The sequence below is a fragment of the Ruditapes philippinarum genome, unplaced genomic scaffold (assembly GCF_026571515.1).
Source record: "Ruditapes philippinarum isolate M1 unplaced genomic scaffold, ASM2657151v2 ctg1534_1_1_1_1, whole genome shotgun sequence".
NCBI classification, from domain to species: domain Eukaryota; kingdom Metazoa; phylum Mollusca; class Bivalvia; order Venerida; family Veneridae; genus Ruditapes; species Ruditapes philippinarum.
Window position 1 is genome coordinate 109,048 of NW_026858892.1, and position 13,911 is coordinate 122,958.

Sequence of the window (13,911 nt, forward strand, 5' to 3'; positions counted from 1 at the left end):
TACAGTAGTTGTTTTTTTTCTTTCAAAATACATTCCTGCATTTGAAAAGAATAAATCTTTGTAGTCAAGTGTGCAATTGCCCCTCTTCTCAGTACTTATGTTGAATTTCAAGAGAAGTTACGCAGCCAGTTTGTAAGGGTGCAGATCCTTTGCCTGATGTAATGATTCTGTTTTACTCAATCAGTCATTAAAACTAGCCACATAGCTGAACAGTGCTACTTAATAGCATCCCCCCCCCTCCCCCTATATAAAAATTGGAATGATGCGAAATATTGAGTGATCATAAGATCAGATATAGATAGGCTAGTAAAAGAACTAGCTCTACATTTGCTTGTATTATCATGTGACCTCATAGGTGCCTGATCCTTAAAATATAACTGAAAGGTTACAGCTGTGTCAGTGAGTGATTTAGATCCACTTTCCCCTTACTGCTGTGTGTTGGAATACTGCCAAGGACTGGATTCTTCATGTGAGGTTATCCAGCTAGCTCATGGAATGTCTGGTTCTACTCTTGTTGCCTGCTATTATCTGAAATAGGGGGCACCGGAGGTCTTCCTACACCCATAAAGCAGGAATATTCTAAGGTCCTGTATGATTTACATGGTAGGTGCCACTATAAACCCAATACAAAAGATACCCCACCTCCAATTGTAATCTAATCTAATTTATCTTGCATCTGTTGTAGCATACTTGAAGCATTACAGCAGTAAGGTCACTGTTAAGGTCCATGCACATCTAGCCTATTCAGACTAGTTATATGGGGCGTCCGTGGCTGAGTGATGTGATGAAGCTATCCAGCTAGCTTACGGAACGTCGGTGATTCAACTCGGGTTCCCGTTCGTGCCTGAAATAATGCACGGAGAGCACCTGAGGTCTTCCTCAACCAGTAAAGCTGGAAAGTCGCCATATGACCTGTGTTGGTGTGACGTAAAACCCATTTAAACAAACAGACAAGTTGAGATATGAGAGTACCTGGCTACCCACTAACAGCTAGCAGTTCAGCATGCTCGGATTAAGATACACTGGTGAACAAACCTGTTATGAAATAAATTTATCTCGAGTTAACTAGTGATTAGTACAGGACAAGAAGACATGGAAAGTCCTAAATCTTTGACATTACTTCTCTTCATTCAGTTGTGTTTATGAACCTGCAAGGGTCTGCCAGTATGTGAGCTACCCAAAATGGAGCGACATCTGCATATAAAATATATACCCAGACTTGAGACGAAAAAAACCCAAAGAAACATTCCAAATGCTATTACATTGAGGCTTATAAACTGGATATTGCCAATTTCTTGGTGGATGACCACTCGAATAAAATTAATTCTAACTTTATTCATACCATTTTTGTGCCTGTATAAAAACCACTTATCTGATAGTGAATTTGCTCAAATAAATTCAGACTTCTGTTATATATAGGTAAGGGGCTGATGGTTGAATGTTACAGAAATTACTATGAAAAATGTTTTGGATTTCTGAGGAAAACAGTTACAAATAACAATACAACAAATATTTGTTTTTAGCTGTTGATGATTAAGGAAGCTCACCTGTATGATATAAAAGGAAGGTATCTTAATATAGAATCATATAGCCTATAATAACTATTGTTGGTTGTAGCGTTATATCTAAATCAAGCAGCATTTTCTCTAAATTAAGTTAATTTTTTTCTTTTGCTATGCATTATTTATGATAAATAATCTATACAAGAAAGAAAAGATTGTCACAAATATACTGATTGAGTAACCGCAGATATTGTCTAAATGAAACAAAAAATTTAAGCTGCTATTTCAATTAAAGCTGCTGTTTCAGAGCATACTGGTGTTCTTAATCAATCAAAAACAGTGTTTTATTAGATGAATAATTTTTTCTGAAAAAATAACAGTGGAACATATGGTAGATATTATTTCAATATTACAAGTTAAGTTAGACATGAATCTTTCTCCCTGCAGGAATGGTTGTAAAGAAAAATATCTAGCATTAGTCAAGTTAGTTTATTTTTAAACAATGTAAAAACAGAGGATTTTGTGGATTTTTTTTTATAACTTAATTATCTTTTAATATATATTCATCTTTAAACTGGTTCTGGCTTTCATTGTTCTGTCTGAATAAATATTTAGGTATGCATAATTTCTTTATAGTACAATATAAGCAAATTTCTTTCTACTTGTACTTTTTTGTTGGTTAATGACTTATTTGCCCTAAGTAGTACTAAACACTCGGGCAGGGGAGAATATTCAACAGTGAATAATGATATGATACAACAAACAATTATATTTTATTATACAAAATTTACTAGTATTCTTTAATGTTAACAAGTGTCTGGACCTGCCAGAAATGTTTAATTAGACCCATTGTCAAAATATTTCTTGAATAAATTGTATAATAATGTCTTTTCCTTGCTTTAATATTGTCCTTGACATGAAAAATCACAAATTTTAATTTTTGTATCCTTAAAACAAAAGAGATTAATTTCTAAGTAAGCTAAATAATGTCTACAATTGAGTCACAGAATTTTCAGCAGCAAGGTCTTGTGGAATATTTTTTTTTTGTTAGTAAATCTTTTTTCTTCAGATATTTACATTTTTTGTTAAACAATTTACAAATTATTAGAAAAGAAGAAAATGTGAGGAAAATACAACCCAATCATACAACACGATTACAACCAATATTACAATCTTAAATCTGATTATAAAAGATGTTAAAACTGAACTTTTAGATTTTTTTTCTGATTAAACAATTTGAAATACAAATTACGGTTACTTGACTGTATTATTTGATTGTTTTTTAATCAATTTCACATTCAGTGTTATAAAACAATATTAATGATTTTTTTTCTTCCATAAAAAAACAAAAACATCACAAAATGTAACATTATTCATATCCATATCCTTGTTCTTATTTCTCACATTCATGTTAACAACCTTTCAAAACTTTTGAAAAAAAGGTAATATTAATATAATAATATACAAAATCATAGGCATATACATATTCCCTTTTTTTTTTCATATTTCTTTTTTGTGGAAAAAATTAAAAGAAGCTTAACTCGGAATGATTCTATGTGGTAATTTTAACATCATGTAAATTCATGTAGTTATTTTCCAACCAAACAATCATCTGCTACATCTAATTATGGTCAGTTTAGAATAAAATTTATCTCCAATCCAAATCTGGCATCAAAATAATCAGAATGACAAATCAAAATATCCATACATATAAAATATCACAGATAAATCCAGAGCAGATAATTTTCTACCATATCATACACACACAAATAAACTATTCTCTCTAGACAAAAACATGTTCATTGTAAATGTTAACCAGTTATATACCCTTTTTTGCAATTTACATACAGGAGAACTGAATTTTTTAAAACTTCTGTTCTATTGAAAATAAACATATATAAAAAATGGTACATGCATATCTACAATATTGTTAAGCAGAAAGTTAAATGCGCTAGAGCATTTCATGTTCCTGTAATCAGTTTATAAATATTCACAAAATTAGAACAGGTAGGTATATAAATTGAAAAAAATATTTAGTTCATTTCAGAAGGAAGTGGAGTAAAATTATTTCTTTATATGTGAAACTGGATCTGAAAACTTTACCACTGGTTAAATAGATAAGTAAAAAAATATAAGTGAAATAAAGTAAAACAAGATTGCATTTGATAAAAATGCTATGCCACCGCATGGTTCAAATTTCATAGCTGTACACCAAAGGACAAGAAAGTAGGTCACATCATCAAAATCTAGGTCACCTGATATCAAAGTTCAATTTTACAACTAAAACTGTGCACATGGTCAAAATGTCATTGCTGTACATCAAAGGACAAGAAAGTAGGTCACTGTCCCCTTGGGCAAGGCATAATTTTGACCCAAGGGTTTAATTCAAAACAATTTTGATACAGGTCCACCAAACAACATTTCAAGTCAAATATCTAAGCTATAGCTTTCTCCCATTCAGAAAACATTTGTTTTATTTTCTGTTTTTACTATGTGTACATAATGAGAATCACTGCCTCCGGGCAGGGCCAATTTTGACACCAGGGGAAAATTTTGAACAACTTTGGTAGAGGACCTATAAATGATATTATATATCAAACATCAAAGCTCTATGCCTTGTACCTTCAGACAAAAATATTTTTTATTTTTTCACTACATGTACATAATGAAAATCAATGACCCCCGGGGCGGAACCAATTTTGACCCAAGGGCTATAATTTGAACAATCTTGCCAGAGGTTCACTACACAATGTTTCATGCAAAATATCTTAACTCTAGCCTTGTAAATTTAGAGAAGATGATTTTTTAAGTTTGTACTATATACATATAAGGAAAACCTATGGCCACCAGGGGGCGGGGCTAATTTTGACACAAGAGGCAAAATTTGAATAAATTTTGTAGAGTACCTTCAGATGATATAATTTAACAAATATTAAAGCTCTAAGCCTTGTACCTTCAGACAATAAGATTTATTTATTTTTTACTATATGTATATATTGAAATCAATGACCCCAAGGGCGGGGGCAATTTTGACCCCAGGGCTATAATTTGAACAATCTTGCTAGAGGTTTACTACACAATGTTTCATGCAAAATATCTAACCTCTAGCATTTGTCAATTGCTAGATGAATTTTTTTTGAAGTTTTTACTATTACTATAAGTTTTTACTATATACATATAAGGAAAACCAATGACCCCCGGGGCGGGGCCGATTTTGACCCCAGGGCTATAATTTGAACAATCTGGGTAGAGGTCTACCAGACAATGCCTTACGCAAAATATATAAGCTCTAGGCCTTTTGGGTCTTTACAAGAAGGTGTTTTAAGTTTTTACTATATGTACATATAGTGAAATTCAATGACCCCGGGGCGGGGCCGATTTTGACCCAAGGGCTATAATTTGAACAATCTTGGTAAGGGTCTACCAGAAGATGCCTTATGCAAAATATCTAAGCTCTAGGCCTTTTGGGTTTTTACAAGAAGGTATTTTAAGTTTTTACTATATGTACATAGTGAAAATCAATGACCCTCGGGGCGGGGCCAATTTTGACCCCAGGGCTATAATTTGAACAATCTTGTTAGAGGTCTACCAGACAATGCCTTATGCAAAATATCTAAGCTCTAGGCCTTTTGGGTCTTTACAAGAAGATTTTTTAAATTTATTCTTATAATTCCTTTTGGTTGCCATGGCAACCAGATTTCTGCATGGAATGAAATTCTTTGAATAACTTTGGAAGCCCTTCACCCAAGGAACAATCCTGCCAAGTTTGGTTGAAATTGGACTAGTGGTTTTTCACAAGAAGATTTTTTAAGTTCACTATATAATCTATATAACACACACACAAACACACACACAAACACACACACACACAGGTGAATCGCTATATGCCACCGCATCGCAGATGCTGCGGTGGCATAAAAATTACTACAAAAGAAAACAAGGAAAATTTCACTGTAAATCAGATCTTTATGGAAAACATTAAGAAAACAAGATTGCATTTGAGAAAAATGCTATGCCACCGCAATGTTCAAATTTCATAGCTGTACATCAAAGGACAAGAAAGTAGGTCACATCATCAAAATCTAGGTCACCTGATATCAAAGTTCAATTTTACAACTAAAACTGTGCACATGGTCAAAATGTCATTGCTGTACATTAAAGGACAAGAAAGTAGGTCACTGTCCCCTTGGGCAAGGCATAATTTTGACCCAAGGGTTTAATTCAAAACAATCTTGATTCAGGTCCACCAAACAACATTTCAAGTCAAATATCTAAGCTATAGCTTTCTCCCATTCAGAAAACATTTGTTTTATTTTCTGTTTTTACTATGTGTACATAATGAGAATCACTGCCCCCGGGCAGGGCCAATTTTGACACCAGGGGAAAAATTTGAACAACTTTGGTAGAGGACCTATAAATGATATTATATATCAAACATCAAAGCTCTATGCCTTGTACCTTCAGACAAAAATATTTTTTTATTTTTTCACTATATGTACATAATGAACATCAATGACCCCCGGGGCAGAACCAATTTTGACCCCAGGGCTATAATTTTAACAATCTTGCAAGAGGTTCACTACACAATGTTTCATGCAAAATATCTTAACTCTAGCCTTTGTAAATTTAGGGGCTAATTTTGACACAAGAGACTAAATTTGAACAACTTTTGTAGAGTACCTTAAGATGATATTATTTAACAAATATTAAAGCTCTAAGCCTTGTACCTTCAGACAATAAGATCTTTTGATTTTTTACTATATGTATATATTGAAATCAATGACCCCAGGGCGGGGGGCAATTTTGACCCCAGGGCTATAATTTGAACAATCTTGCTAGAGGTTTACTACACAATGTTTCATGCAAAATATCTAACCTCTAGCATTTGTCAATTGCTAGAAGAATTTTTTTGAAGTTTTTACTATATACATATAATATAGCATAATGGAAAACCAATGACCACCGGGGCGGGCCGATTTTGACCCCAGGGCTATAATTTGAACAATCTGGGTAGAGGTCTACCAGACAATGCCTTATGCAAAATATCTAAGCTCTAGGCCTTTTGGGTCTTTACAAGACGGTGTTTTAAGTTTTTTCTATATGTACACATAGTGAAAATTAATGACCCCGGGGCGGGGCCGATTTTGACCCAAGGGCTATAATTTGAACAATCTTGGTAAGGGTCTACCAGACGATGCCTTATGCAAAATATCTAAGCTCTAGGCCTTTTGGGTCTTTACAAGAAGGTATTTTAAGTTTTTACTATAAGTACATAGTGAAAATCAATGACCCCCGGGGAGGGGCCAATTTTCACCCCAGGGCTATAATTTGAACAATCTTGTTAGAGGTCTACCAGACAATGCCTTATGCAAAATATCTAAGCTCTAGGCCTTTTGGGTCTTTACAAGAAGATTTTTTAAATTTATTCTTATAATTCCTTTTGGTTGCCATGGCAACCAGATTTCTGCATGGAATTAAATTCTTTGAACAACTTTGGAAGCCCTTCACCCAAGGAACAATTCTGCCAAGTTTGGTTGAAATTGGACCAGTGGTTTTTCACAAGAAGATTTTTTAAGTTCACTATATAATCTATATAACACACACACAAACACACACACAAACACACGCACACACACACAGGTGAATCGCTATATGCCACCGCATCGCAGATGCTGCGGTGGCATAAAAAGATCACTATCAAATCCACACCACCTTTATAACAAAAACCTACAGAAATACATATACATGAATTTATCAAAATGAGAATAATTCCAACCTTAGTGCAATAACTGGTTAACTCCTATTAAATTTAGAAGAACTTATTCCATTACTGCACTAAGGTGACCTGATGTAATAAGTCAGAAACATCAGATCTACCATAATAAACAATCAATAAACATACACAAACTTGACTTTGAAAATCCTCAACTGTACAAGCAGCCATTTTTGGGCTCAAGTATGTTCAGATGATGAAACAAATATCAAAACATGTTATGGATACAAAAGACCATCAAATTACAAAATCACTTCTATAAAATATCACAATTGTTATACATGTATATATTGGAAAAATTCAATTAAACATTCAATTAAACATTATTTTTGTACCTACATTTAGTAAAGAAAAAAGTTACAATAAATTTGAATGAAACTTATGTCTGGATAAAAATGCATATGGTCAGCAGAGGATTATGTGATCAGCAGGTAAAGGAAAATTCTAAAAAGTCATATATATAACAGTGACCAATGAAAAGAGCTGTACTATCAGCCATCATTTTGATCAATCACACAGCATCCAATGAGAATTACCATACCATCAGTCATCATGTAATCAATCAACAAACATGTACATTCAATTAGTTCACCACAGCAGACGTACACATTGTGTTAAGACCACAAACACCATCTCCTCTGTACACCAAGTAGTAACCCTGAAATAACATTTTAAGTATCTTGACTGCCGAAAACTGTAACAATATATCCTTTACGTCTGAATTCATTCAACAAAACTTTAATATAAAATACTATGTAGTGTACCTTTCTTATTTAATGTCAATTTCATCATTTTTTCCTGAAGCTATCCAGCTAGCTTATGGAAGGGAGGCCATTCACTGGTGTCTGAAATAATGCATGAAGGGGCACCAAAGGTCTTCCTACACAAGTAAAGCTGGAAAGTCCCCATATAACTGTTGTAGGGTCCATGCCACTTAAAAATTATGTGGGAAGATAACTCCTCTGTGCTTACATTTGCTAACTTTAAAGAGTTTCTTCCCTTACATCAATACTGCTTCAAAGCATAGCCCTACATAAATTCTAATCAGGTTTTAGATAAGTGATCCACTGATAAGTACTGACACTGACATATCAGTCAGTGACTTCAATTTGTCATACTTTCTAAAATAAGACAGAGTATGTAAGGTGAATGACTTACCTTTTCACCCCAGTCTGGTCCCCAACTGTTCTTAACTATCCAATAAGGCTTATTGTCCTCTGTCAAAAAGAAATAATGTTAAATATTTAACTGCACATTCTAACAATGCTAAAACATATACAAAGTCACTGTAAACAGAGCATTTTTTTGACAAATTTATTTTCAAAAGAATAAACCTATGAGCCAATTAAGTATATAGGTATGCATTCATTTTTAAATAGTTAAAAATGAGAGTTATTGTGATGACAATTGGGAAAGTCAAGTTGAGCACTTTTGGTACATTACTATAACTTACATCTTAGAGCCCTTGTAGCAATTATAATAAGAAATTTATACATCTAGAGCCAAGTAAGTCTGAAAATCCATGAATTCTGACAAGTGTCCATTAATGCTGACAAGTGTCCATAATTAATGTTTACTACAAATTGCAGGTAAAACCCCTGTCACACTAGGACGGCGTTCTCACGGCGTCCAAAGAAAATTCAGAACGCCAAGGTGAGCGCAGTAAGATCGCAAACATCGCCACAGCATCGCCGTAGCATCGTAGTGGCATCGCATAGAACGCCGACCAACGGCGCGCATTTTGAACATGATCAAAACAAACGCCGTCACTCGGCGTTCTAAAATGAGCGCAGTAGCATCGCAGTAAGGACGCCGTAGCAACCCAGTAGCATCTCCTACAACGCAACAGGAGCGCTGCGAAAGCGCAAAAGGAACGCCGAATGAACGCCGTGGTTATCAACGGCGCTTGTACGGAGACTGTGCGACGTCTTTACCGCGCTTAAACTGCGTGTGCACGACGCTTTTACGGAGCTTTAAGATTTCAACGAAGTGTGAGCGCCACGAGAGCGTCGTATGAGCGCCATAAATGCGCAGTGAAAGCGCAAAGAACGTCATAGAAGCGCAGTCCGAACGTAGACAATCGCCAACTAAAACGCCGTCGAAGCTCCGTAGCATCGCCATGATCGCCGTGAGGACGCCGTGAAGACGCCGTGAAGTCTTCATGACATCAACAATATCACATTTTTTATTGCGACCTCGCGGCGCTTTGTAAAATTAAACAACGCCGTGCGAACGCAGTGAAAGCGCATTCTAGTGTGACAGGGCCTTAATTTGATATTGAAATACTTTTTACTGAAAATGGACGGTTCCATCTTCATAGCAAGGTAAGTCCATTTCTCTATTTCAGGCAGGTAAGTATTAATATAACATTGTGTAAAATAATTTGGCTTTGAAAGGTCTTTTTCTCTTCAAATTTGTACCTGAAAGGGCTGACAAGAAACAAAGTTAAACTTACGAACTCCATATCCCACAATCAACACGCCATGGTCAAGATTTTTTGGGTTACAGAATATCTTCCAGGGATGAGAGATTCCTCCCATATAAAACTACAAGATAAAATATGCTAGCTGTAAAACCATGTATGATGCATTAACAAGTCTTTCTAACAATCTGATTAACGTTTTAAAATATTGTATAAGTTACTAGATACCAAGATATACATATAAATATCTCATGTTTTTAATTTTGATTATTTAATCGTTATTAACTAACTTGTTTTAAACTGAAGGAATTTTTTTCAAACCTATTACAATAATCATTAAAATGAATTACACCACATATGCTGAACAATCTTATACATCAAAAATTACTTTTCATTTTTGTAAGGTTATTTCTTGACATGTATGTTTACAGTTTTTTTTTTACAATGTGAAATCTATGGGAGTGTATGTGCACCATGAAAGACTGTTCTTTTCCAAAAATCTCTGTCAATCTCACTTAAGTATATAAATTACATCCTTTATTCAAATAATTAATATAACATACCTGCATAGCAAAGGCATTGATACCAATAGAGATTGGTCCGTTTGCAGCCAGCCACGATGCCATCTCTGTCAAAAAAATACACAGAAAATATGTATTTATTTATTTACAATATTTTCTTCAATTTCCAAAACTTCAATTAACATCATACAAAAAAAATTACATGGGCTATATAAATACTCCCTTGAATAGAAAATTATCTAAAATGCTTAACTTATGTATTACATTTAACCCCAACTCTGCTGGGAGCTGCTCAGCAACAGTGAATAAGCTTTGCCACCAATATCGAGCCAGGCCAGCTTGCACATCTAAGCAGTCTGACCAGGCTCTTTTCTGCATATGTATTGGTAACTCAATTTTTGTACTTTGATATTGAAATCTCTTAACTTTCACATAGACTGATCAAATTCAAAGCAGAACAAATCCATTAAACAAATTCAGCTAGTGAAATGTTAAGGTATGTGAAATCTAGAGGTAGTTAAGTAGATATTTCATAATGAAACAATATGACTATAATAATATATTGGTTAGTGTAAGGAAAAAAATATTGTCAAAATGTATATTTGAGACCTGTGTTGAGGTTAAGGTCATATTTTTCATATTTACAAGTGTTCCTGGGATTCTATACAAGTACAATAATTTTGCACTGTTCTAATAATTGCCAATTACTCCACACAAATCATTTGAACAACATTCTTGTCACATATTATCAACAACTAAATAATCAACAAAAACATGAGCGAGACTCTAGACTTGAATCCATAAATAAAGGGCTTAACATTCTTCCTTTGTTACACTGACAGACATTAAGATGAAGAAAATTTTACCTGCTTCATCTGATGATATAGAAACTGAATCATTGATGTAAACTTTCACATCTTTCTTCTTGAAGACACATTTCTCATCTTCACCCTTGTAGGAATAGTCAGCCTCAGTTTCAAGACCACCTACAATAAAACAATATATTGTAATGTGTGTTACTTCCCTTTGCTTTCATACCTCCATTTGTATTCAATATATACAGGTTACTTCCCTTTGCTTTTAATTAATTGTAAAATAGTAAAGTATTGCAATACTGGTTACTTCCCTTTGCTTTCATAACATCACTTACATTTATTGATCTTACCCATTTTTCTGCTGTTGATGAATTCAAGGACAACAACTACAGCAGAGGATGCATAAACATAGAAATGTATGTCATTACAAAATATTCATACCAAGTCTCTCTATCTCCTTGTATGCCTGAGATGGTAACCCTCCATTACAGCCTTCATCAACCTTGTCACAGTCTACAAGCTCTGAAAATATACGAACATAGATTTGTTACAGTCTAACAGCTTCAGCAGAATAGGCAAATAGTTTGGTTACAGTCTTACAGCTTTATTTGTAAAGGAAAATAGTTCTGTCACAGTCTTACAGGAAAATAGTTTGGAAATAGGAACATCACAATAAACACAAGATAATAGTTTTATCAGAGAAAATTTCACAGTCTTTCAGATCCTAAGATAAAGGAGAATTAAGCTTTAGAAATAAAGAATAGCTTTGTCATATTCTTACAAACAACTCTAGTTTTACTACAGTCAAATCAGAAAATACAAAACACTATTTTACATCATCATAAATTACAGTCTAAATGACACAAAAACCAAAGTACAAAAATTGATGAACCTTGACCAATCCACTCAGCTAATTGTTTATTAAAAATGTACAATGAGTGGTATAGTTTAGTGACAGGGGTTAATATCCAAATAATCAAGAAGTTAACAAGAGGGCCATGATGGCCCTGAGGTCGCTCACCTGTATATAGGCCCTCCACCCCCGGGCCAATTTTTACCCAAGGGCTTTTATTTGTTTATTTGAACAGACTTGGTAGACACCCATAAGAAGATGTTTCATGCTAAACATCTAAGTTCTAGCTCATTGGCTTTTTTAAAAGAAGATTTTTAAAGATTTTACTATACACATATAGTTAAAAACAATGTCACCCCTGGGGCAGGGCCAGTTTTGACCCCCGGGCGTTTATTTTAACAAACTTTGTAGATATTTACTTAAAGATGTTTCATGCATAATATCTAAACTCTAGCTATTTGGGTTTTTCCAAAGAAGATTTTTAAGTTTTTGCTATACACATATAAGGAAAATCAATGATCCCCCCCCCCCCCCGGGCGGGGCCAGTTTTGACCCCAGGGCTTTTATTTGAACATACTTGGTAGACACCCATTAGGAGATGTTTCATGCTAAATATCTTAGCTCTAGCTCTTTGAGTTCTTTAAAAGAAGATTTTTTAAGTTTTTACTATATGCATATAGGGAAAATCAATGACCCCCTGGGGCGGGGTCAATTTTGACCCCAGGGCTTTTATTTGAACAAACTTGGTAGACATTCACTAGAAGATGTTTCATGCCAAATATCTAAGCTCTAGCTCTTATGGTTCTTTAAAAGAAGATTTTTTAAGTTTTTACCATAATTTTATTATGCATATAGGGAAAATCAATGACCCCCGGGGCGGCGCCAATTTTGACCCCAGGGCTTTAATTTGAACAAACTTGGTAGACACTCACTAGAAGATGTTTCATGCTTTATATCTTAGCTCTAGCTCTTTGGGTTCTTTAAAAGAAATTTTTTTAAGTTTTTACTATATGCATATAGGGAAAATCTATGACCCCCTGGGGCGGGGTCAATTTTGACCCCAGGGCTTTTATTTGAACAAACTTGGTAGACATTCACTAGAAGATGTTTCATGCCAAATATCTAAGCTCTAGCTCTTATGGTTCTTTAAAAGAAGATTTTTTAAGTTTTTACTATATGCATATAGGGAAAATCAATGACCCCCGGGGCGGGGCCAATTTTGACCCCAGGGCTTTAATTTGAACAAACTTGGTAGACACTCACTAGAAGATGTTTCATGCTTAAAATCTTAGCTCTAGCTCTTTGGGTTCTTTAAAAGAAGATTTTTTAAGTTTTTACTATATGCATATAGTGAAAATCAATGACCCCCTGGGTCGGGGCCAATTTTGACCCCAGGTCTTTTATTTGAACAAACTTGGTAGACATTCACTAGAAGATGTTTCATGCCAAATATCTAAGCTCTAGCTCTTACGGTTCTTTAAAAGAAGATTTTTTAAGTTTTTACTATATGCATATAGGGAAAATCAATGACCCCAGGGGCGGGGCCAATTTTGACCCCAGGGCTTTTATTTGAACAAACTTGGTAGACACTCACTAGAAGATGTTTCATGCCAAATATCTAAGCTCTAGCTCTTATGCTTTTTTAAAAGAAGATATTTAAAGTTTTTTCTTTTGGTTGCCATGGCAACCAGAGTTCTGCATGGAATTAAATTCTTTGAACAATTTTTAAAGGTGACCACCAAAGGAACATTCCTGTGAAAGTTTGGATGAAATTGGCTCAGTGGTTTATGAGGAGATGTCATTTAAAGCAAAAGTTTACGGACGGACGGACGGACGCCGGACGAAAAGCGATCACAAAGCTCACCCTGTCACTTTTGTGACAGGTGAGCTAATAAAACATATAATAAAGGTTCAGAGTAACTTAGCTTTGTGAATGCAACTGTTGCACCACATGCTTTTAAAACAAGAAATATTCTAATTGGACTAAATAAAACATAACTTTTTTGAATAACAAGATCATTGTAT

The 13,911-nt window shown here is 34.5% G+C and overlaps 1 protein-coding gene across 1 annotated transcript; it reads right to left on the reverse strand.

The window, feature by feature from the left end:
- Positions 1-7,181: 7,181 nt before the first annotated feature.
- On the reverse strand, positions 7,182-11,555 carry LOC132754578 (cathepsin F-like; the record flags this gene model as incomplete). Its single annotated transcript, XM_060745234.1, is given in 6 exon segments — positions 7,182-7,933; positions 8,434-8,492; positions 9,731-9,821; positions 10,261-10,325; positions 11,085-11,204; positions 11,475-11,555. Coding segments are annotated over 6 exon segments (491 nt in total), but the record flags the coding sequence as incomplete, so codon positions are not given.
- Between the last annotated feature and the right edge of the window lie 2,356 nt (positions 11,556-13,911).